Source organism: Manis javanica, chromosome 3 (assembly GCF_040802235.1).
Source record: "Manis javanica isolate MJ-LG chromosome 3, MJ_LKY, whole genome shotgun sequence".
NCBI lineage: Eukaryota > Metazoa > Chordata > Mammalia > Pholidota > Manidae > Manis > Manis javanica.
The window spans coordinates 34,644,572-34,670,171 of NC_133158.1; the positions used below are offsets into that span (position 1 = coordinate 34,644,572).

At 40.2% G+C, this 25,600-nt stretch overlaps 1 protein-coding gene across 2 annotated transcripts in view; it reads left to right on the forward strand.

Annotated features, from left to right (window-relative positions):
• XPC (XPC complex subunit, DNA damage recognition and repair factor) overlaps positions 1–25,600 on the forward strand; it is a 58,248-nt gene that overhangs the window by 7,099 nt on the left and 25,549 nt on the right. For both annotated transcript variants that reach the window (XM_037023948.2, XM_037023949.2), the window contains exon 3: positions 7,491–7,609. In XM_037023948.2, coding sequence (XP_036879843.1) covers positions 7,491–7,609 — 119 coding nt within the window. The remainder of the gene's footprint in view (positions 1–7,490; positions 7,610–25,600) is intronic.

Sequence of the window (25,600 nt, forward strand, 5' to 3'; positions counted from 1 at the left end):
CCCCCCTTCTTCTTCCCCGCCCTTATCCCTCCCTGCCCACCCATCCTCCTCAGTTCCTTTCCCTTTGGTACCTGTTAGTCCATTTTTGGGTTCTGTAATTCCACTGCTGTTTTGTTCCTTCAGTTTTTCCTTTGTTCCTATACTCCTCAGATGAGTGAAATCATTTGGTATTTCTCTTTCTCCGCTTGGCTTATTTCACTGAGCATAATACTCTCCAGCTCCATCCATGTTGCTGCAAATGGTTGGATTTTTCCACTTCTTATGGCTGAGTAGTATTCCATTGTGTATATGTACCACATCTTCTTTATCCATTCATCTACCGATGGACATTTAGGTTGCTTCCAATTCTTGGCTATTGTAAATAGTGCTGCGATAAACATAGGAGTGCATCTGTCTTTCTCAAACTTGATTGCTGCGTTCTTAGGGTAAATTCCTAGGAGTGGAATTCCTGGGTCAAATGGTAGGTCTGTTTTGAGCATTTTGATGCACCTCCATACTGCTTTCCACAATGGTTGAACTAATTTACATTCCCACCAGCAGTGTAGGAGGGTTCCCCTTTCTCCACAGCCTCGCCAACATTTGTTGTTGTTTGTCTTTTGGATGGCAGCTATCCTTACTGGTGTGAGGTGATACCTCATTTTAGTTTTAATTTGCATTTCTCTGATAATTAGCGATGTGGAGCATCTTTTCATGTGTCTCTTGGCCATCTGTATTTCTTTTTTGGAGAACTGTCTGTTCCGTTCCTCTGCCCATTTTTTAATTGGGTTATTTGTTTTTTGTTTGTTGAGGCTTGTGAGCTCTTTATATATTCTGGACGTCAAGCCTTTATCGGATCTGTCATTTTCAAATATATTCTCCCATACTGTAGGGTTCCTTTTTGTTCTATTGATGGTGTCTTTCGCTGTACAGAAGCTTTTCAGCTTAATGTAGTCCCACTTGCTTATTTTTGCTGTTGTTTTCCTTGCCCGGGGAGATATGTTCAAGAAGAGATCACTCATGTTTATGTCTAAGAGGTTTTTGCCTATGTTTTTTTCCAAGAGTTTAATGGTTTCATGACTTACATTCAGGTCTTTGATCCATTTTGAGTTTACCTTTGTATATGGGGTTAGACAATGGTCCAGTTTCACTCTCCTACATGTAGCTGTCCAGTTTTGCCAGCACCATCTGTTGAAGAGACTGTCATTTTGCCATTGTATGTCCATGGCTCCTTTATCAAATATTAATTGACCATATATGTATGGGTTAATTTCTGGGGTCTCTAATCTGTTCCACTGGTCTGTGGCTCTGTTCTTGTGCCAGTACCAAATTGTCTTGATTACTATGGCTTTGTAGTAGAGCTTGAAGTTGGGGAGTGAGATCACCCCTACTTTATTCTTCTTTTTCAGGATTGCTTTGGCTATTCGGGGTCTTTGGTGTTTCCATATGAATTTTTGAATTATTTGTTCCAATTCATTGAAGAATGTTGCTGGTAATTTGAGAGGGATTGCATCAAATCTGTATATTGCTTTGGGCAGGATGGCCATTTTGACGATATTAATTCTTCCTAGCCATGAGCATGGGATGAGTTTCCATTTATTAGTGTCCCCTTTAATTTCTCTTAAGAGTGACTTGTAGTTTTCACGGTATAGGTCTTTCACTTCTTTGGTTAGGTTTATTCCTAGGTATTTTATTCTTTTTGATGCAATGGTGAATGGAATTGTTTTCCTGATTTCTCTTTCTATTGATTCGTTGTTAGTGTATAGGAAAGCTACAGATTTCTGTGTGTTAATTTTGTATCCTGCAACTTTGCTGTATTCCGATATCAGTTCTAGTAGTTTTGGAGTGGAGTCTTTAGGGTTTTTTATGTACAGTATCATATCATCTGCAAATAGTGACAGTTTAACTTCTTCTTTACCAATCTGGATTCCTTGTATTTCTTTGTTTTGTCTGATTGCCGTGGCTAGGACCTCCAGTACTATGTTAAATAACAGTGGGGAGAGTGGGCATCCCTGTCTGGTTCCCGATCTCAGAGGAAATGCTTTCAGCTTCTCGCTGTTCAGTATAATGCTGGCTGTGGGTTTATCATATATGGCCTTTATTATGTTGAGGTACTTGCCCTCTATTCCCATTTTGCTGAGAGTTTTTATCATGAATGGATGTTGAATTTTGTCAAATGCTTTTTCAGCATCTATGGAGATGATCATGTGGTTTTTGTCTTTTTTTTTTGTTGATGTGGTGGATGATGTTGATGGATTTTCGAATGTTGTAGGATCCTTGCATCCCTGGGATGAATCCCACTTGGTCATGGTGTATGATCCTTTTGATATACTGTTGAATTCTGTTTGCTAATATTTTATTGAGTATTTTTCAATCTACATTCATCAGGGATATTGGTCTGTAATTTTCTTTTTTGGTGGGGTCTTTGCCTGGTTTTGGTATTAGGGTGATGTTGGCTTCATAGAATGAGTTTGGGAGTATTCCCTCTTCTTCTATTGTTTGGAACACTTTAAGGAGAATGGGTATTATGTCTTCTCTGTGTGTCTTATAAAATTCCGAGGTAAATCCGTCCGGCCCGGGGTTTTGTTCTTGGGTAGTTTTTTGATTACTGTTTCAATTTCTTTGCTTGTAATTGGTTTGTTTAACTTTTGTGTTTCTTCCTTGGTCAGTCTTGGGAGGTTGTATTTTTCAAGGAAGTTGTCCATTTCTTCTAGGTTTTCCAGCTTGTTGGCATATAGGTTTTCATAGTAGTCTTTAATAATTCTTTGTATTTCTGTGGAGTCTGTCGTGATTTTTCCATTCTCATTTCTGATTATGTTGATTTGTGTTGATTCTCTTTTTCTCTTAGTAAGTTGGGCTAGAGGCTTATCTATTTTGTTTATTTTCTCAAAGAACCAGCTCTTGGTTTCGTTGATTTTTGCTATTGTTTTATTCTTCTCAATTTTGTTTATTTCTTCTCTGATCTTTATTATGTCCCTCCTTCTGCTGACTTTAGGCCTCATTTGTTCTTCTTTTTCCAGTTTTGATAATTGTGATGTTAGACTATTCATTTGGGATTGTTCTTCCTTCTTCAAGTGTGCCTGGATTGCTATATACTTTCCTCTTAAGACTGCTTTCGCTGCATCCCACAGAAGTTGGGGCTTAGTGTTGTTGTTGTCATTTGTTTCTATATATTCCTTGATCTCTATTTTGATTTGTTCATTGATCCATTGATTATTTAGTAGCATGTTGTTGAGCCTCCATGTGTTTGTGAGCCTTTTTGTTTTCTTTGTAGAATTTATTTCTACTTTCATACCTTTGTGGTCTGAAAAATTGGTTGGTAGAATTTCAATATTTTGGAATTTACTGAGGCTCTTTTTGTGAGCGAGTATGTGGTCTATTCTGGAGAATGTTCCATGTGCACTTGAGAAGAATGTATATCCTGTTGCTTTTGGATGTAGAGTTCTATAGATGTCTATTAGGTCCATCTGTTCTAGTGTGTTGTTCAGTGCCTGTGTGTCTTTACTTATTTTCTGCCCGGTGGATCTATCCTTTGGGGTGAGTGGTGTGTTGAAGTCTCCTACAATGAATGCATTGCAGTCTATTTCCCTCTTTAGTTCTGTTAGTATTTGCTTCACATATGCTGGTGCTCCTGTATTGGGTGCATATATATTTAGAATGGTTATATCCTCTTGTTGGACTGAGCCCTTTATCATTATGTAGTATCCTTCTTTATCTCTTGTTACTTTCTTTGTTTTGAAGTCTATTTTGTCTGATATTAGTACTGCAACCCCTGCTTTCTTCTCACTGTTGTTTGCCTGAAATATGTTTTTCCATCCCTTGACTTTTAGTCTATGCTTATCTTTGGGTTTAAGGTGAGTTTCTTGTAAGCAGCATATAGATGGGTCTTGCTTTTTTATCCATTCTATTACTCTATGTCTTTTGATTGGTGCATTAAGTCCATTTACATTTAGGGTGACTATTGAGAGATATGTACTTATTGCCATTGCAGGCTTTAGATTCGTGGTTACCAAAGGTTCAAGGTTAGCTTCTTTAGTATCTTACTGCCTAACTTAGCTCGCTTATTGAGCTGTTATATACACTGTCTGGAGATTCTTTTCTTCTCTCCCTTCTTATTCCTCCTCCTCCATTCTTCATGTGTTGTGTGTTTTGTTCTGTACTCTTTTTAGGGGTGCTCCCATCTAGAGCAGTCCCTGTAGGATGCCCTGTAGAGGTGGTTTGTGGGAAGCAAATTCCCTCAGCTTTTGCTTGTCTGGGAATTGTTTAATCCCGCCATCATATTTAAATGATAGTCGTGCTGGATACAGTATCCTTGGTTCAAGGCCCTTCTGTTTCATTGCATTAAGTATATCATGCCATTCTCTTCTGGCCTGTAGGGTTTCTCTCGAGAAGTCTGATGTTAGCCTGATGGGTTTTCCTTTATAGGTGACCTTTTTCTCTCTAGCTGCCTTTAAAACTCTTTCCTTGTCCTTGATCCTTGCCATTTTAATTACTATGTGTCTTGGTGTTGTCCTCCTTGGATCCTTTCTGTTGGGAGTTCTGTGTAATTCCATGGTCTGTTCGATTATTTCCTCCCCCATTTTGGGGAAGTTTTCAGCAATTATTTCTTCAAAGAGACTTTCTATCCCTTTTCCTCTTTCTTCCTCTTCTGGTATCCCTATAATACGAATATTGTTCCTTTTGTATTGGTCACATATTTCTCTTAGTGTTGTTTCATTCCTGGAGATCCTTTTATTTCTATGTCAGCTTCTATACGTTCCTGTTCTCTGGCTTCTATTCCTTCAATGGCCTCTTGCATCTTATCCATTCTGCTTATAAATCCTTCCAGGGATTGTTTCACTTTTGTGATCTCCTTCCTGACATCTGTAATCTCCTTCCGGACTTCATCCCACTGCTCTTGCATTTTTCTCTGCATCTCATCCCACTGCTCTTGCATTTTTCTCTGCATCTCATCCCATTGCTCTTGCATTTTTCTCTGCATCTCTGTCAGCATGTTCATGATTTTTATTTTGAATTCTTTTTCAGGAGGACTAGTTAGGTCTGTCTCCCTCTCAGGTGTTGTCTCTGTGATCTTTGTCTGCCTGTAGTTTTGCCTTTTCATGGTGATAGAGATAGTTTGCAGAGCTGGTACAAGTGACCGCTGGAAGAGCTTCCCTTCTTGTTGGTTTGTGGCCTTTTCCTGGGAGAATAGCGACCTCTAGTGGCTTGTGCTGGGCAGCTGTGCTCAGACCGGGCTTCTGCTTCCTGCCCAGTTGCTTTGGGGTTTATCTCTGCTCTTGCTGTGGGCGTGGCCTGGCTGGGGCTGTTCCTCCAAAATGGTGGAGCCCCGTTGGAGGGGGAGCAGCTGGGAGGCCAGTTATCTCCGTAAGGGGCCTCTGTGCTCCCTGCTGCCCAGGGGGTTAGAGTGCCCAGAGATCCCCAGATTCCCTGCCTCTGGTCTAAGTGACCTGTCCTGCCCCTTTAAGACTTCCAAAAAGCACTCTCCAAACCAAAACAACAACAGCAACAATGAGAGAGGGAACAGAAAGGAAAAAAAAAAGGAAAAAACACGCAATTTTTTTTTTTTTCTTTTTTTTTATTCTCAGGTGCCGGTCCCAGGCACCCACTCACTGGTCCTGCTGCCCTGTCTCCCTAGCACCAGGGTCCCTGTCCTTTCAAGGCTTCCAAAAAGCACCCACCCACCGGTCCCGCAGGGAAGGAACGCTCGATATTCTTTGTCCTCAGGCGCTGGTCCCAGGCACCTGCTCACCAGTCCCGCCGCCCTTCCTCCCTAGCACCAGGGTCCCTGTCCCTTTAAGGCTTCCAAAAAGCACTCGCCAAAAAGAGAGAAAAAAGGGGAAAAACGCGCGATTTCCTCCGTCCTCAGGTGCCGGTCTCAGGCACCCGCCCGCCGGTCCCGCAGGGAGAAACGCGGGATATTCTTTGTCCTCAGGCGCCGGTCCCAGGCACCTGCTCACCGGTCCCGCCACCCTGCCTCCCTAGCAACGGGGGCCCGTCCCTTTAAGGCTTCCAAAAAGCACTCGCCAAAAAAAAACCGCACCAGTTTCTTTTCACCCGCCGGGAGCCGGAGGGCGGGCGGGGCGCTCGGGTCCTGCCGGGCTGGGGCTTGTATCTTACCGCCTTCGCAGGGCGCTGTGTTCTTGCAGGTGTGGATGTGGTCTGGATGTTGTCCTGTGTCCTGTGGTCTCTATTTTAGGAAGTCTCCTCTGATTTTTTGCAGCATCTCTTAAGCATTTACAGTGCTGTGTCTGCCTTGTGTTATGCCTACTTGTGTCCATGGCATATACCCCTGCCTACTACCCTATAAGCTCTCAGAGGGCTGGAACCATGCCACCTGCATTTTTGTGTGCCCTGTGACCTCTAGGCAGGACCTTTCATTTGGCAATGTCCGCTTTTCCAGCAGCCTCCACTCCTGGCGTGGGACAGTAGTCCAGGAGAGGGCAGCCATGAAAGGAGCACAAGAAAGCATGCAGATTCTCCACCGTGGTTCATCTCTTCTTTTCCCTTAGACTTGTAAGAACGCCTCTGAGCTTACTGCTTTCCAGTTGCCTCTCCCCACTAGTTGAAATCTTCTCTCTAGAGAAACCCAGGTACAGACCAGGATGCTGCAGTGAAGGCTCTGGATCTCCTTTTCCCTCTCAGTTGAGAGTTGACTGCATCAAACCCATGGACATGGACATTTCTGCTAAGAGAAATTCTTTGTTTCTATAGAGAGAAAGTGGTAGACTAAAAAGGGAGTGTGTGTCTTTTTTTAGGACTGAAAACTGAGGATTGGTTATTTTAAATGTGCTAAAATATTCTCAGTTGATACCATGTGTCACACCTCACAAAAACTAAAAGTGATTCAATACTCTATAAACACATATATGAATTTGCAGAAATGTATTACATACTAGCAACCATTTAGTTTGAGCCAATATTTAGCTAGCTACTTATCTAACCTACTTAACTAGCTACCTGTCCCATGTTTCTGTTATTTATGACATACCTGTATAGAGTCACATCCCTTTTTATCTTGAAGTTAGAATTTTACCAACTTCAGTTTTCCTTATATCATATTTCTTAAAGGTGGTGGAAAATCTTCTGATTTGGCTCACAGTAGGATCAGCAAATGTGAATTCCCTTCTCCTCATTCTGGCATCCAGCTGCATGTGTAGACACACAGATATGATATCTTTTAGTTCTGGAACTCAGATTATTGTGGTTTCTTCTAACTTTTCCCATACCATTTCCAGGCCTAGCTGTATCTTCCTTCATGCAGCTCTAGGTTACAGGTTCATAGTGTTCTTTCCGTTTTGACAGCATGTCTAGTATTAGATAATCAGCACACCTTGCTGAGAACTTGAGACCCATGCTGGTGGAGAAAATGAGGCTCAGAGCTTCAGACCATCTCTAAATAACTGCAGCACATTTCCAGTACATAGAAGAAGGAGTCCTGAAGATTCCATTTGACTTAAATGTAGCACTAGGATGTCTGAGCTTTCTGCACCTTCCTTCCTGTGATTTTTACACAGGGACTTCTCAAGTTCCCCCAAGAAGACACATCATCCAAAGAAAGAGGCCACTGTGGATGGAGGCAGCTGGGAAGGAGATGAGGAGGAGGAAAGTGAAGATGATTGGGAAGAGGTAGAAGGTAAAACATCTTTCTCTGTTTTCAGAATGGTTTGATTCTGTTTTTCTGTATGGCGCTGTTTGGAGCCATGTCATTTACTACAATCCTGTTTACCCTTGAAACTAATACAACTGAAGATAAGGTTGCAATAGGGACTTGTTTATGATGGAAGGAAGAATTCATGACCAGATGACCAAAGAAAACTGTATATTCTCTTCCTCTGGTGGCTGTCAGTGGAGTAGATTATAAAGTAGAGAGGCAGCAGCATCTCATAGAAAGAGCACAGGCTTTGAAGGTATTTAGACCTGGGTTCAGAGTCCAGCTTTGCCATTTATATAACTGTGTGAGCAAGGAACTCCCAGCTGTCCAAGCTGAGGGTCTCGACTGGTAACATTCAGTAAAAAATTGAATGCTTAGTATGAATAAGCACAAGTCTATGCTCCAGGATTGCTGTGGGGGGAAAAAGTTTGCAAATGTAATGGTGCGTCCCGACTCAAATAGTAGCTAATGTTACCATCCCTGATTCCTTCTGCCTAGCATGATTTTTCCCAGCTTTTTATTTTGAAAATGTTCAAGCCTACTAGAAAAACTTTTTACAAATTGAAGGTTTGTGGCAACACCAAAAGAAAAAGCAAGTGTATTGGTGCTGTTTTTCCAGTAGCATTTGCTCACATAGCCTCTGTGTCACATTTTGATAATTCTCAAAATATTTCAAACGTTTTCATTATGTTTGTTATGGTGATTTGTGATCAGTAGTTACAACTCACTGAAAGCTCAGATGACTAGCATTTTTAGCAATTAAGTCTTTTTAATGAAGGTATGTACCCTGATTTTTTTGACAGGGCTGCTGCACACTGTAGACTACTGTAGAGCATAATCATAACTTTCATATGCACTGGGAAAACAAAAAGTTCATTTGACTCACTTTGTGGTGGTCTGGACCTGAGCACACAAAATCTCTGAGGTGTACCTTTCCTCTTCTTCTGGATTCACCAACTCTAACATTTTGCCATATTGAATGTACCTTTCTCTTTGTAAATATGCATTGTGGAGCCATTTGAAAGTAAATTGCAGACATCTTGATACTTCACTTCTAAATACTTCCCATGCATTTCCTAAGATTCTCCTGCATAATAAAATAGTATCACATCCAGGAAGTGAAAAGTAAGTCACCAGTTGGTACAAAAATATCCTTCATTTCTGGTTTCTCTCTTTTTTTTTTTTTCCAAATGCAAGATCTAATCAAGGTGTAAACCTTATATTTAGTTATGTTGCTTTAGTCTCTTTTGACCTAGAATAGTACCTCTGACCTGCCACCTTCCCTTCCCCTCCCCACTTTCAAACATCGCTGTTTCTGAAGAGTCCTGACCTCTTGTTTTGTAGGATGTCTCATGTTCTGGTTCTGTCTGGTAAACAATTAGACATCACATGGTGGTGTTAAACTTGTTTCAATATCCCCTGGTTTCTTTCAGTTGTCAGTTAAGTTCAAAGACTTGATTGAATTTAGGTTAAATTTTTTTTTTGACAGGAATACTTCATAGCTGTGTACTTCATATTGCATCTGTTAATAGGCACATAATGTCAGGTTGTCCTACTAGTGATACTGAGTTTCATCATGTAAGGTGGTATTGCCAGGTTGTGCCAATATAAAGGTACTTTTTCCCTCTGTAATTAACCATATGGAACTCCGATTCTGTGTATCTTCTTCCCAATAACTATTTACTTAATGGTTTTAGCATGCATTGATAATCTTGATTGAATCAAAGATTATTATATTGAGCATTGCAAGTGGGAATATTCTGTTTCTGTCATTTCATATATATTTATTAGCTCACTTTGATCTCTAAGCTCTCCCTTTTAAGAATTGTAGTCATTTTGTTTTCTAATGACTTTAAAATTGAGGTACATCCAATAAAATGTATAAATCTTAATGTACAGCTTGATGAATTTTGACATGTGTATGCACTCATGTAGCTATCACCAAGATCAACACACCAAAGATTATCCCTAATATTTTTCCCTCTTCAACTATTTCACCCACCTCCCAACCCCTTCCTATGACAACTAAGTATGTTCTCTGCATCTATCAGTCTGTTTCTGTTTTGTTTGTTTTTATTTTTTAGATTCCACATCTATGTGAAATCATGGTATTTGTCTTTCCTTGTCTCATTTACTTAACATAATACCCTGTAGGCCCATCCATGTTGCACATGTCAAAATTTCATTCCTTTTTATGGCTGAGTAATATTCCTTTGTATATAGGTACCACATCTTCCTTATCCATTCATCTTTTTTCTCCCTGTTGTTTGCATGAAATATCTTTTTCCATCCCTTGACTTTTAGTCTGTGCATGTCTTTGGGTTTGAGGTGAGTCTCTTGTAAGCAGCATATAGATGGGTCTTGCTTTTTTATCCATTCTATTACTCTGTGTCTTTTGATTGGTGCATTCAGTCCATTTACATTTAGGGTGGTTATTGAAAGATAGGTACTTATTGCCATTGCAGGCTTTAGATTCATGGTTACCAAAGGTTCAAGGTTAGCTTCTTTAGTATCTTACTGTCTAACTTAACTCGCTTATTGAGCTATTATAAACACTGTCTGGTGATTCTTTACTTCTCTCCCTTCTTATTCTTCCTCCTCCATTCTTTATATGTTGGTTGTTTTATTCTGTGTTCTTTTGTGTTTCCTTTAACTGCTTTTGTGGGTAGTTGATTTTATTTTTTGCCTTTAGTTAGTATTTGGTTGGTGTGCTTTCTTTGCTGTGATTTTATTTTCTCTGGTGACATCTATTTAGTCTTAGGAGTGCTCCCATCTAGAGCAGTCCCTGTAAGATGCCCTGTAGAGATGGTTTGTGGGAGGCAAATTCCCTCAACTTTTGCTTGTCTGGGAATTGTTTAATCCCACCATCATATTTAAATGATAGTCGTGCTGGATGCAGTATTCTTGGTTCAAGGCCCTTCTGTTTCATTGCATTAAATATATCATGCCATTCTCTTCTGGCCTGTAAGGTTTCTATTGAGAAGTCTGATGATAGCCTGATAGGTTTATCTTTGTAGGTGACCTTTTTCCTCTCTCTAGCTGCCTTTAAAATTCTGTCCTTGTCCTTGATCTTTGCCATTTTAATTATTATGTGTCTTGGTGTTGCCCTCCTTGGGTCCCTTCTGTTGGGAGTTCTGTGTACTTCCATGGTCTGATCGATTATTTCCTCCTGCAGTTTGGGGAAATTTTCAGCAATTATTTCTTCAAATACACTTTCTATCCATTTTTCTCTCTCCTCTTCTTCTAGTACCCTTATAATGTGGATATTGTTCCTTTTGGGTTGGTCACACAGTTCTCTTAATATTGTTTCATTCCTGGAGATCCTTTTATCTCTCTCTGTGTCAGCTTCTCTGTGTTCCTGTTCTCTGATTTCTATTCCATTAACGGCCTCTTGCACCTCATCCAGTCTGCTCTTAAGTCATTCCAGAGATTGTCTCATTTCTGTAATCTCCTTCCGGACTTCATCCCTTAGCTCTTGCATATTTCTCTGAAGATCCATCAGCATGGTTATGACCTTCATTTTGAATTCTTTTTCAGGGAGATTGGTTAGGTCTATCTCCTTCTCAGGGGTTGTTTCTGTTAGTCTGGTCTGGATCAAATTCTTCTGCCTTTTCATGGCGATAGAGGTAATTGTGGGGAGTTGGTGTGTGTGTCAGCTGGGAGAATGTCCCTTCTTGCTAGTTGTGGCCTTCCTCTCCTGGGAGAACAGCAACCCCTAGCGGCTCGTGCTAGGCAGCTGCGCACAGACAGGGTGTCTGATTCTTGCCCAGCCACTGTGGAAGAAGCTCTGCCCGGTTGTTGTGGGTGTGGCCTCTGCTGCTATGGTGGAGTCATGCCGGAGGGGGAATGGGCAGGAGGCTGTTTATCAATGTGAGGGGCCTCCGAGCTGCGCTGCTGCCCAGGGTGTTGGGGCGCCCAGAGTTCCCTGGTATTCCCAGTTACTGGGCTGATTGCGCTGGGGCGCTTCCATCCAGCTGTGAGGCCCCTCTCCCTTTAAGATTTTCAGAAGGCACTCACTTTTCTTTTGTCCCAGGGGCGCTGGCTGAGGGGACTCACTTGTAGGCTTTACTGTCCCATTTCCCTAGTATCCAGCACCCCATGCACTGTGTGTCTGCACTCCAGTGCGGATGGCTAGGGCTGGGTGTTTAGCATTCCTGGGCTCACTCTCCCTCCCCGCTCCGACTCCTCTCGTCCCACTGGGAGCTGGGGTGAGGGGCGCTCGGGTCCCGCTGGGTCGCAGCTTGTATCTTACCCCCTTCACGAGGTGCTGGGTTCTTGCAGGTGCAGATGTAGTCTGGCTGTTGTCCTGCGTCTTCTGGTCTCTCTTTTAGGAATAGTTGTATTTGTTGTATTTTCAAAAATATATGTGGTTTTGGGAGGAGATTTCCGCTGCTCTACTCACGCTGCCATCTTGGCTCCGCCTCCTATCCATTCATCTTTTGATGGACATTTAGGTGGCTACCATTACAAAAGGTTCCCTTTTCACCACATCCTTGCCAGCACTTGTTTTTCCTTGTCTTGTTGGTATTAGCCACTCTGATCTGTGTGAGATGATATGTCATGGTGGTTTTGATTTGCAGTTCTCTGATGAATAGTGATACGGAGCTTCTGTTCATGTCTGCTGACCATCTGTATGTCCTCTTTGGAAAAATGTCTGTTCAGGTCCTCTTCCCATTCTTTAATTTGTTTTTTGGTGTTGAGTTGTATGAGTTCTTTCTGCATTTTGTGTATTAGCCCCTCACCAGATATATCATTTGCAAGTATATTCTCCCTACACTACATTGCCTTTTTATTTTGCTGATGGTTTCCTTTGCAGTGCAGAAGCATTTAGTTTGATGAAGCCACATGTTTGTTTTTGCTTTTATTTCCTTTGAGGAGATATTTCCAGAAAAAATTACTAATGCTGATGTTCAAGAATTTACTGTCAATGTACTCTTCTAGGAGTTTTATGGTTTCAGGTCTAATATTTAAGCTTTTGATCCATGTTAAGTTTAGTTTTGCATATGGTGTTAAGAGAGTGATCCTGTTTCATTCTTTTGCTTGTAGCTCTCCAGTTTTCCCAAGACCATGTACTGAGTATACTGTCTTTTCCCCATTGTATATTCCCTCCTTTGTCATATATTAATTGACTATATATGCATGGGCTTATTTCTGGGCTTTCTATTCTGTTTTATTGGTCTGTGTATCAGTTCTTGTGCCAGTGCCATACTATTTTGATTACTATAGCTTTGTAGTACAGTTTGAAATCGGAGTGTGATATTCCCAGCTTTGTTCTTCTTTCTCAAGATTGATTTGGCTATTCTGGGTCTTTTGTGGTTCTATACAGATTTTAGGCTTATTTGGTTTCAGTGAAAAATGCTATTGGTATTTTAATGGGGATTGCGTTGAATCTGTAGATTGCTTTAGGCAGTGTAGGCAGTTTAACAATATTAATTCTTCCTAATGAGGAGCATGGAATAGCTTTCCATTTTTTTGTGTCTTCTTCAGTTTTTTTCATCAGTGTCTTACAGTTTTCAGAGTACAAGTCTTTTACCTCCTTGGTTGATATTCATTCCTTGGTATTTTATTCTTTTTGGTGCAATTTTAAGTGGGATTGATTTCTTAATTTGTCTCTCTGTGAAAGATTATTTGTGTATGGAAACAGCAGATTTTTGTATATTGACTTTGTATCCTGCAACTTTATTACTTAATTCATTTATTAATTAGTTTTTGATAGAGTCTTTAGAGTTTTCTATATATTGTATCTTGTCATATACAAATAGTGACAGTTTTACTTTTTAGCATTTTGGGTGCCTTTTATCTCTTTACCTTGTCTGATTGCCAGGGTTAGGACCTCTAGGGCTATGTTGAATAAAAGTGGTGAGAGTGGGCATCCTTGTCTGTGTTTCATCTCAGAGGAAAAGCTTTTAGCTTTTCACCACTGAGTGTAATGTCAGCTGTGGACTTGTCCCATACTTAGTTGCTGTACATTACTTCTATGCTTAGTTCGCTGAGCATTTTTATCACAAAAGGATGTTTTAGTAAATGCTTTTTCTTCATCTGTTGAGATTGTCATGTGATTTTTGTCCTGCATTCTGTTATCACATCGATTGAATTCTCTGTATTGAACCATCTGTGCATCCCAGGGATAATCCCATGTGATTATCCCATGTGATTGTGTGTCTCATCCTTTTAATACAGTGCTGCATTCAGTTTCCTAGTATTTGTTGCATCTGTGTTAATCACAGAAATTTGCCTGTGATTTTCTTCCCTTGCAGAGTCTGTCCGGTTTTGGTGTCAGAATAATGGTTGCCTCATAAAGTGAATTTGGAATTGTTGTGGCTTCAACTTTCTGGAAGAGTTTGAGAAGGATTGTGTTCTTTCTGTATATTCTTTGTTTGGGGATTATTGGTGTCACTTCTGTTCAATTTTTAAATGTGGTGTCCCTTAATTCCTAATACTTAAAATAGCTGATTTAAAGTCTTAATCTAGGAAGTCCAGTATACATACCTCCTCATAGACTGTTTCTGTTGACTACAAATTTCTTTTTTCTTTCTCTTTTTTAAAAAAAATATTTTTCTTCAGGTCTCATAGCTTACTGTTGGAAAGTGGACAGTTTAAATAATGTGATAGCCCTGGAAATGGAATTCTTTCCTTCACAGACATACTTCATACTGTTGCTTGCTTTTTATTTGCTTTGTTTCTTTTTTACTGGCTTTTCCAAACTGTTTCAGCAGTGTTCCTTCTCTGTTTCCTTCAGGGTCAGTGTAGTCTCTGTGGGATTACTTAGTGCTCAGCTATGTTTGGTCAGAGATTATCTTGAATGTCTGGAACTCATAGGTCTCCCAGTTTTACCAGGTGGCTCTGTGGGCATGTTGGGGCATGTCTTCAGTGAGTATCCTTTGCTAAGCTGACAGCTCTGCTCAGCCTTCCAGACAGCCTGCAGAGTGCCTCAGGGTCAGTCAGAGGCGAGAGCTCATGGACCATTAAGGTGTTATTTTCCTGAACATGTGCACAGACCTCGCAGACACACATTCCTATGAATGTGCATGGTCTTCCAGGTGTCCGTGATGTGTTTGGAGCTTTTCACAACCACTGTAGACATTTCATACCAAAGCTTTGTCTTCAGACTTTTGTTTGTTGCTTGCCCCAACTTTTGTCTACTGCTTCGGAAGTTGCCAAGTGAAACCAATGTCTCTGAATATTTTTGACAGCTACCCCTCAGGAAAAATCTTTTCTCACTGGAAGCACTCTGAGTCAGGTGAAATAAAAGCAGCTTTGTGAGTGGAGTTTTTCAGGGAACTAGGCAGGTTGAATGTTGACAGTTCTCTGAGAATGAGGTTGTAAAGGAACTCCAACTTTGTTCTGACCGCCTTGGCTGTCTAAGCTCCTGGTTTACCATAATTTGGGGCTATTGGCTTTCAAGGCTACTGCAGATCTAGGAGGGGGATATGGGAATAAGAAAAATTAAAATGCCATAAAGCTTGCTGCTCTTACTGAAATTCAGCCATTTTTCTTGAATAAATGGTCTTTTAACTATTACAAGCACCCAGTAATTTCCAGTGTTTTGAAAAAGTTTATTTTGACAATATTTGCTACTTGTCTGATTATTTTTATGGAAGGGGGAATTTTCAGAGTTCCTATTCTGTACTTCTGTCTTACATTTTCCTCTCTCTAGCATCTTCCCAGATATTCTTGACCTGAGAAAAAATATAACCTGAGTAACAACATACCAATTTTCATAAAGATGCTTCATTTGTTGTGAATGGCATGGACCTTGAAAATAGGTCTGTATAGGAAATGAAAAGATACTGTCACTTAAATTCTCTGAGAATTTTGTTGATATGTGATTCTTGGCAACCTAAAAGTCTTGGTTCAGGCCCACAGCTCTGAGTCTGGTTTCTCCAGTCATTTTGCAACTAATGATCATCATGAAAATAAGTTTCCCATTTGGTGCATCACACCTGTTCTCAAAATAAGTCCTCATAATATGTGTTACATAGTTCTCATTATAAATAAGATCCATTTAATCTATGACAGATGCTTTGGAACTTTTTCTGTAACATCTTGAGAACCCTCAAAAGTTTAGTAAAAGCAGAAGGAAGAGAATGTTATCCTTATTTCCAGAGGAATGGTTTCACAGTAGAATCTGATAGGCCTGTGTATGATCAGATCCATTCAGTCGAGTTACTATGGCCTCAGCCATGGAGAACTTTCATTATCCAGGACCATGTAATATGCCATAACCCTGCTCACGGTTGGCAATGTCAAAACAACCAAAGAAATGACTTTCCCAGGAGAGAGGCTGATTCTCTTGCTAGAAAAATGGAGAAACCATCCTGGAAGGTAAAGTAAAATATGAACTATAACACCTGTGCCACAACAAAATGTTTCACAAAAATAGTTCCAATATATTTAGCTCTAAATGTGTGGCTGTTGGATCATTATATATAGGGCCTTGCCTGACCTCCTAAATTATTGTGTAGTAAGCATACAATTTCATTTACACAAAAATTGGTATCAAGTTAAATGGAATGTATGAAGTGTCCTCTATGACTTTTATGTACTTGGAGAAGAGCTGAAAAATCACTTTAGAGTCTGTTTCCTTTAGTATTTGAGGAATCACTGGGGTGACCATTCTTGTTTATGCAAGGGTTACTCAACTACGATTTCCCTGCCCTGGATGGTGTAATAGATCAATAAGCAATTTAATGAATACACACCCTTTATAGTCACTTAGAATGCACATACTGAAAATAGTGGACAAGTTTTGCATGAGACAGGCACAGTGTTCTATAACTGAGGCCAGTAAGAAATCCAGCACTGTCACGTGAGAGAAAATTTCATGGAAATAAATCATGCTGGACCAGGGCTGTGATACAGGACATGAACCCAGCTCTTCCAGGTGAGCACTCTGCATACAGAAACCTTAGACAGTTTGATCGAGAATAACTATTAATGAAAGGAAGCCAAAGACTAAGCCATTTCAAAGAGGATTTTAAGTGAGAAAACTTACATACCCAGGAGAATACATGTTTACTACCTTGTCAGACTAAACACAGCTCAGTGGAATAAAAGCTTTAAAAAAGTGCCATAAGCCAACCAGTGTATATGAGTAGTGTGGCTAACCCAGGCTGTGACAATTGAGAACCACCTCATGGGTGTCCTTTTCTTTCTTCTAATATAAATATGAAAATCTTGTGTTATGTCAGATAAGAATACAGTTAAATTACTATGTACTTAGCAGCATGTATCAGAATAAGTAGACTTAACAGAAAAACCTCTCTCCACATAATTTAATTAACTGCCATATATATTTTTTATTAAGTTATCATTGATAAGCACGAAGGTTTCATATGAGCAACATTGTGGTTACGACATTCACCCATACTATCAAGTCCCCCCTATGCCCCATTGCAGTCACTGTCTATCAGCATAGTAAGATGCTACAGAGCCACTACTTGTCTTCTCTGTGCTGCACTGTCTTCCCCATGACCTCTCCCAACATGATGTGGGCCAATCATAGTGCCCCTCAATCCCCTTCTCCTTCCCACCCTCCCCCACTCCTCCCCTTTGATAACTACAAATCCCTTCTTGGAGTCTGTGAGTCTGCTGCTGTTTTGTTCCTTCAGTTTTTGCTTTGTTCTTATGCTCCATGGATGAGTGAAATAATTTGGTACTTGCCTTTCTCCACCTGGCTTATTTCACTGACCATAATACCCTCTGTCTCCATCCATGTTGTTGCAAATGTTAGGATTTGTTTTCTTCTTATGGCTGAATAATATTCCATTGTGTATATGTACCACATCTTCTTTATCCATTCATCTACTGAAGGACACTTAGGTTGCTTCCATTTCTTGGCTATTGTAAATAGTGCTGGAATAAACATAGGGGTGCATATGTCTTTTTGAAACTGGGCTGCTGCATTCTTAGGGTAAATTCCTAAGAGTGGAATTCCTGGGTCAAATGGTATTTCTATTTTGAGTTTTTTTGAGGAACCTCAATAGTGCTTTCTTGATGCAATTTTAAATGTGATGGATTTCTTAATTTCTGTTCCTGTTCATTATTTGTATACAGAAAAAACAGATTTCTGTCTATTGACTCTGTATCCTGTTACTTCACTGAATTCATTTATTCTAATGGTTTTTTGAAGTCTTTAGGGTGTTCTAAATATAGTATGTCATCTGCAAATAGTGACCATTTTATTTTTTTTTACCAATTTGGATGCGTTTTTTTTTTTTTGAGAGGGCATCTCTCATATTTATTGATCAAATGGTTGTTGACAACAATAAAATTCTGTATAGGGGACTCAATGCTCAATGCACAATCATTAATCCACCCCAAGCCTAATTCTCCAATCTTCTGAAGCGTAGTGAACAAGTTCTTACATGGTGAAAAAATTCTTACAGAGTGAGTAAGTTCTTACATGGTGAACAGTACAAGGGCAGTCATCACAGAAACTTTCAGTTTTGATCACACATTATGGACTATAAACAATCAGGTCAAACATGAATATTCGTTTGATTTTTATACTTGATTTATATGTGAATCCCACATTTCTCCCTTATTATTATTATTATTATTTTTATTATTATTATTATTATTATTTTTAATAAAATGCTGAAGTGGTAGATAGATGCAAGATAAAGGTAGAAAACATAATTTAGTGTTGTAAGGGAGCAAATGTAGATGATCAAGTGTGTGCCTGTAGACTTAAGTGTTAATCCAAGCTAGACAAGGGCAACAAAACATCCACAGATGCAGAAGATTTCTCTCAAAACAGGGGGGGTGAGGTTCTAAGACTCACCTCTGTTGATCCCCAATTTCTCACCTGATGGCCCCCCTGCGACTGTGCCTGTCTTAGGTTGTTCCTCCCTTGAGGAATCTTACCCGTCTCTGGCTAACCAGTCATCTTCTGGGGCCATACAGGGAAATGTAAAGTTGGTAAGTGAGAGAGAAGCCATATTGCTTGAAAAGGTTAGCTTTTTACTTCTTTGCAGATTTATGCCCTGTGGCTTCTATGCCCAGCATTTGTCTTGAGGTATCTTTACCACTTGGAGGAATTATGATACTTGGTGAATTCGATATGAGGCACGAGTTCTATTTAAGGGTTGTAATTAGGAAGGAAGAAGAAAAGCTATAGAGGTAGCAGACAGAAGAAAACATGGGAAGATTGATTATTTCTTTGACATATCTTCTTGTGGAGTAACTTAAGCATGTATAGGTTTTAAACTACTAATTAAATTGCACACACACATTAACATAATAGGAATACAGTTACATAACCAAAGCAGACCTATAATTGCCAGCCATCTCCAGTGAAACCAAGAAAACCAGTTAGGCACCCTAGGCATTTGTGAAAATTTATCTGTGATGTGATGGATATTGTCCAACTGAACTTGAACAGTCTGAGAGAAATCAGACAAATTAAAGCAACCCATTCCTGGGAACTGTTCACATCCCATATGTTCTTTTAACAGTAGATAGTCTGTAGTTGTAAGATTTTGGAGCGCTACAACTTGCACTTCTCCTAATTCTTGGTTGAGTTCCAACAGTATAGATCCAGTCAAATTTGTTGTTTTAATGTATGCACAGGCCAGCTTAGATATCTCCTTCATTCCCATGGCAAGTCCAGGAACTGGTGGGATGAATGCAGCTACAACTGTAGCAGCACCTGGATCTTTGTTGAGGTTTTTTGATGATCATCTTCTGGTATGACTCTTCCAGACAGTGCTGATGTTGGAAGTTTTTCTTCATATCATATCTTAGTTCATTTTCTGGGTATCCAAATTAGGCTTTGATCCTCTGTATAAACACAAACAGACCCTTTGCCCACACTTTGATATGCCCTTTATACCATTGTGTAGAACTCATTGGAGGTCACCACACAGGAACTGCCTTTTTTTTTTTTAAGAGAAAGGAATATTATCAGAAAAATGTACCTCCATAGCTGATCATCTGACACCCTTTAAGTGATCAAAATTAAGGATATTTAAAGCATTCATTAATCATTGATTTACAGTTAGTTTTATCCTATCAGGGAGTAATCCCCCTTTTCTTTCTTTCTTTCTTTCTTTCTTTCTTTTTTTGTTATCATTCATCTACACTTACATAAAGATCACTATGTCTACTAGGCTCTCCCCTACACCACGTCCCCCCCACAAACCCCGCCTACAGTCACCGTCCATCAACATAGCAAAATGCTGCAGAATCACCACTTGTCCTCTCTGTGCTGTACAGCCCTCCCCTTTCTCCCACTCCCCACATTATGCATGCTAATCTTAATACCCCCCTTCTTCTCCCTCCCCCCTTATCCCTCCCTACCCACCCATCCTCCCCAGTCCCTTTCCCTTTGGTACCTGTTAGTCCATTCTTGGGTTCTGTGATTCCGCTACTGTTTTGTTCCTTCAGTTTTTCCTTTGTTCTTATACTCCACAGATGAGTGAAAGCATTTGGTATTTCTCTTTCTCCGCTTGGCTTATTTCACTGAGCATAATACCCTCCAGCTCCATCCATGTTGCTGCAAATGGTAGAATTTGCCCTCTTCTTATGGCTGAGTAATATTCCATTGTGTATATGTACCACATCTTCTTTATCCATTCATCTACCGATGGACACTTAGGTTGCTTCCAATTCTTGGCTATTGTAAATAGTGCTGCGATAAACATAGGGGTGCATCTGTCTTTTTCAAACTGGAGTGCTGCATTCTTAGGGTAAATTCCTAGGAGTGGAATTCCTGGGTCAAATGGTAAGTCTGTTTTGAGCATTTTGATGAACCTCCATACTGCTTTCCACAATGGTTGAACTAATTTACATTCCCACCAGCAGTGTAGGAGGGTTCGTCTTTGTCCACACCCTCACCAACATTTGTTGTTGTTTGTCTTTTGGATGGTAGCCATCCTTACTGGTGGGAGGTGATACCTCATTGTAGTTTTAATTTGCATTTCTCTGATAATTAGCGATGTGGAGCATCTTTTCATGTGTCTGTTGGCCATCTGTATTTTTTTTTTGGAGAACTGTTTGCTCAGTTCCTCTGCCCATTTTTTAATTGGATTATTTGTTTTTTGTTTGTTGAGGCTTGTGAGCTCTTTATATATTTTGGATGTCAAGCCTTTATTGGATCTGTCATTTACAAATATATTCTCCCATACGGTAGGGTTCCTTTTTGTTCTATTTATGGTATCTTTTGCTGTACAGAGCTTTTCAGCTTAATATAGTTCCACTTGTTCATTTTTGCTGTTTTTTTCCTTGCCCGGGGAGATATGTTCAAGAAGAGGTCACTCATGTTTGTGTCTAAGAGGTTTTTGCCTATTTTTTTTTCCACGAGTTTAATGGTTTCATGACTTACATTCAGGTCTTTGATCCATTTTGAATTTACTTTTGTATATGGGGTTAGACAGTGGTCCAGTTTCATTCTCCTACATGTAGCTGTCCAGTTTTGCCAGCACCATCTGTTGAAGAGACTGTCATTTCGCCATTGTATGTCCATGGCTCCTTTATCAAATATTAATTGACCATATATGTTTGGGTTAATGTCTGGAGTCTCTAATCTGTTCCACTGGTCTGTGGCTCTGTTCTTGTGCCAGTACCAAATTGTCTTGATTACTATGGCTTTATAGTAGAGCTTGAAGTTGGGGAGTGAGATCCACCCTACTTTATTCTTCTTAGGATTGCTTTGACTATTCGGGGTCTTTGGTGGTTCCATATGAATTTTTGAATTACTTGTTCCAGTTCATTGAAGAATGTTGCTGGTAATTTGATAGGGATTGCATCAAATCTGTATGTTGCTTTGGGCAGGATGGCCATTTTGACGATATTAATTCTTCCTAGCCACGAGCATGGGATGAGTTTCCATTTGTTAGTGTCCCCCTTTAATTTCTCTTAAGAGTGACTTGTAGTTTTCAGAGTATAGGTCTTTCACTTCTTTGGTTAGGTTTATTCCTAGGTATTTTATTCTTTTTGATGCAATTGTGAATTGTTTTCCTAATTTCTCTTTCTATTGGTTCACTGTTAGTGTATAGGAAAGCCACAGATTTCTGTGTGTTAATTTTGTATCCTGCAACTTTGCTGTATTCCGATATCAGTTGTGGTAGTTTTGGGATTGAGTCTTTAGGGATTTTTATGTACAATATCATGTCATCTGCAAATAGTGACAGTTTAACTTCTTCTTTACCAATCTGGATTCCTTGTATTTCTTTGTTTTGTCTGATTGCCGTGGCTAGGACCTCCAGTACTATGTTAAATAACAGTGGGGAGAGTGGGCATCCCTGTCTAGTTCCCGATCTCAGAGGAAAAGCTTTCAGCTTCTCGCTGTTCAGTATGATGTTGGCTGTGGGTTTATGATATATGGCCTTTATTATGTTGAGGTACTTGCCCTCTATTCCCATTTTGCTGAGAGTTTTTATCATGAATGGATGTTGAATTTTGTCAAATGCTTTTTCAGCATCTATGGAGATGATCATGTGGTTTTTGTCTTTCTTTTTGTTGATGTGGTGGATGATGTTGATGGATTTTCGAATGTTGTACCATCCTTACGTCCCTGAGATGAATCCCACTTGGTCATGGTGTATGATCCTTTTGATGTATTTTTGAACTCGGTTTGCTAATATTTTGTTGAGTATTTTTGCATCTACGTTCATCAGGGATATTGGTCTGTAGTTCTTTTTTGGTGGGGTCTTTGCCTGGTTTTGGTATTAGGGTGATGTTGGCTTCATAGAATGAGTTTGGGAATATTCCCTCCTCTTCTATTTTTTGGAAAACTTTAAGGAGAATGGATATTATGTCTTCCCTGTATGTCTGATAAAATTCCGAGGTAAATCCATCTGGCCTGGGGGTTTTGTTCTTGGGTAGTTTTTTGATTACCACTTCAATTTCATTGCTGGTAATTGGTCTGTTTAGATTTTGTGTTTCTTCCTTGGTCAGTCTTGGAAGGTTGTATTTTTCTAGGATGTTGTCCATTTCTCCTAGGTTTCCCAGCTTGTTAGCATATAGGTTTTCATAGTACTCTCTAATAGTTCTTTGTATTTCTGTGGGGTTCGTCGTGATTTCTCCTTTCTCGTTTCTGATTCTGTTGATTTGTGTTGACTCTCTTTTCCTCTTAATGAGTCTGGCTAGAGGCTTATCTATTTTGTTTATTTTCTCAAAGAACCAGCTCTTGGTTTCATTGACTTTTGCTATTGTTTTATTCTTCTGAATTTTATTTATTTCTTCTCTGATCTTTATTATATCCCTCCTTCTGCTGACCTTAGGCCTCTTTCGTTCTTCTTTTTCCAATTTTGATAATTGTGACATTAGACCATTCATTTGGGATTGTTCTTCCTTCTTTAAATATGCCCTGATTGCTATATACTTTCCTCTTAACACTGCTTTTGCTGTATGCCACAGTAGTTGGGGCTTTGTGTTGTTGTTGTTTGATCTCCAGCAATGGAGATCAAAATTGCTGGATCTCCATTTTGATTTGGTCATTGATCCATTGATTATTTAGGAGCGTGTTGTTAAGCCTGTATGTGTTTGTGAGCCTTTTTGCTTTCTTTGTACAGTTTATTTCTAGTTTTATGCCTTTGTGGTCTGGAAAGTTGGTTGGTAGGATTTCAATCTTTTTGAATGTACTGAGGCTCTTTTTGTGGCCTAGTATGTGGTCTATTCTGGAGAATGTTCCATGTGCACTTGAGAAGAATGTGTATCCTGTTACTTTTGGGTGTAGAGTTCTATAGATGTCTATTAGGTCCATCTGTTCTAGTGTGTTTTTCAGTGCCTCTGTGTCCTTACTTATTTTCTGTCTGGTGGATCTGTCCTTTGGAGTGAGTGGTGTGTTGAAGTCTCCCAGAATGAATGCATTGCATTCTATTTCCTCCTTTAGTTCTGTATTTGTTTCAGATATGTTGGTGCTCCTGTATTGGGTGCATATATATTTATAATGGTTATATCCTCTTGTTGGACTGAGCCCTTTATCATTATGCAATGTCCTTCTTTATCTTTTGTTACTTTCTTTATTTTGAAGTCTATTTTGTCTGATAGTAGTATTGCAACACCTGCTTTTTTCTCTCTGTTGTTTGCATGAAATATCTTTTCCTTCCCTTGACTTTAAGTCTGTGCATGTCTTTGTGTTTGAGATGAGTCTCTTTTAAGCAGCATATGGATGGATCTTGCTTTTTTATCCATTCTATTACTCTGTGTCTTTTGATTGGTGCATTCAGTCCATTTACATTTAGGGTGATTATTGAAAGATATGTACTTATTGTCATTGCAGGCTTTAAGTTTGTGGTTAGCAAAGGTCCAGGGTTAGTTTCTTTACTATCTTACTGTCTAACTTAACTTGCTTGTTGAGCTATTATAAACACGGTTTGATGATTCTTTATTTCTCTCCCTTCTTATTCCTCCTCCTCCCTTCTTCATATGTTGGGTGTTTTGTTCTGTGCTCCTTCTAGGAGTTCTCCCATCTAGAGCAGTCCCTGTAAGACGCCCTAGAGGTGGTTTGTGGGAGGCAAATTCCCTCAACTTTTGCTTGTCTGGGAATTGTTTAATCCCTCCTTCATATTTAAATGATAATCGTGTTGGATACAGTAGTCTTGGTTCAAGGCCCTTCTGTTTCATTGTATTAAGTATATCATGCCATTCTCTTCTGGCCTGTAGGGTTTCTGTTGAGAAGTCTGATGATAGCCTGAAGAGTTTTCCTTTGTAGGTGACCTTTTTTTTCTCTCTGGCTGCCTTTAATACTTTGTCCTTGTCTTTGATGTTTGCCATTTTAATTATTATGTGTCTTGGTTTTGCCCTCCTTGGATCCCTTGTCATGGGAGTTCTGTGTACCTCTGTGGTCTGAGAGGCCATTTCCTCCCCTAGTTTGGGGAAGTTTTCAGCAATTATTTCTCCAAAGACACTTTCTATCCCTTTTTCTCTCTCTTCTTCTTCTGGTATCCCTATAATGCAGATATTGTTCCATTTCAATTGGTCACTCAGCTCTCTTAGAATTCTTTCATTCCTGGAGATCCTTTTATCTCTCTCTGCATCAGCTTCTCTGTGTTCCTGTTCTCTGTTTTCTAGTCCATTAATAGTCTCTTGCATCTCGTCCATTCTGTTTTGAAGTCCTTCCAGAGCTTGTTTTATTTCTGTATTCTCCTTCCTTAGTTCTTGCATATTTCTCTGCAAGTCCATCAGCATGGTTATGACTTCTGTTTTGAATTCTTTTTCAGAAGGGCTGGTTAAATCTATCTCTCCAGGTTCCTTCTCAGGGGAAGATGTAGCAGATGCCGAAGCTCTCTGGGTTAGTCTTGTCTGGATCAATTTCTTTTGCCTTTTCATGTTGATATGTGGTATTGACTGTCAGCTGGGAGAGCCAAACTTTCCACTTGCTACTGGCCTTTCTTTACTGGGACAACTGCGACCCCTAGTGGCTTGTGTTGGGCAATTGCTTTTAGACTGGGTTTTTGTGTCTTGCCTGGCCGGTATGGAGGAAGCTCCCTTGCTGAGGGCGTGGCCAGCCTCAGGCTGCTTCTCTGCAATCGCTGGGCCCCGGAGGGGTAATGGACCGGGGGCTGTTTGGCTGTTTACCTCCGTGAGGGTTCTCAGAGCTGTTGCCCAGGGGGTTAGTGCGCCTGGGTTTCCCTGGAATTTCCAGCTGCTGGGCTGTGACCTGGGTTGTTTCCGTCCAGCTGTTGTGTCCCTGTCCCTTTAAGACGTTCAAAAAGCACTTGCTTTTCTTTGTCACAGGGGCATCAGCTTTGGGACTGGCTCAGAGGTCTTGCTGCCCTGTTTCCCTAGTTTCCAGCCCTCCATGCATGCACTGTGTCTGCGCTCTGGTGCAGATGGCTAGGGCTGGGTGTTTAGCAGTCCTGGGCTCCCTCTCCCTCCCTGCTCCGACTCCTCTCCTCCCGCCAGGAGCTGGGGTGAGGGGCACTTGGGTTCTGCCGGGCTGGGGCTTGTATCTTACCCCTTTCACCAGGCACTGGGCTCTCGCATGTGTGGATGTAGTCTGGCTGTTGTCCTGTGTCTTCTGGT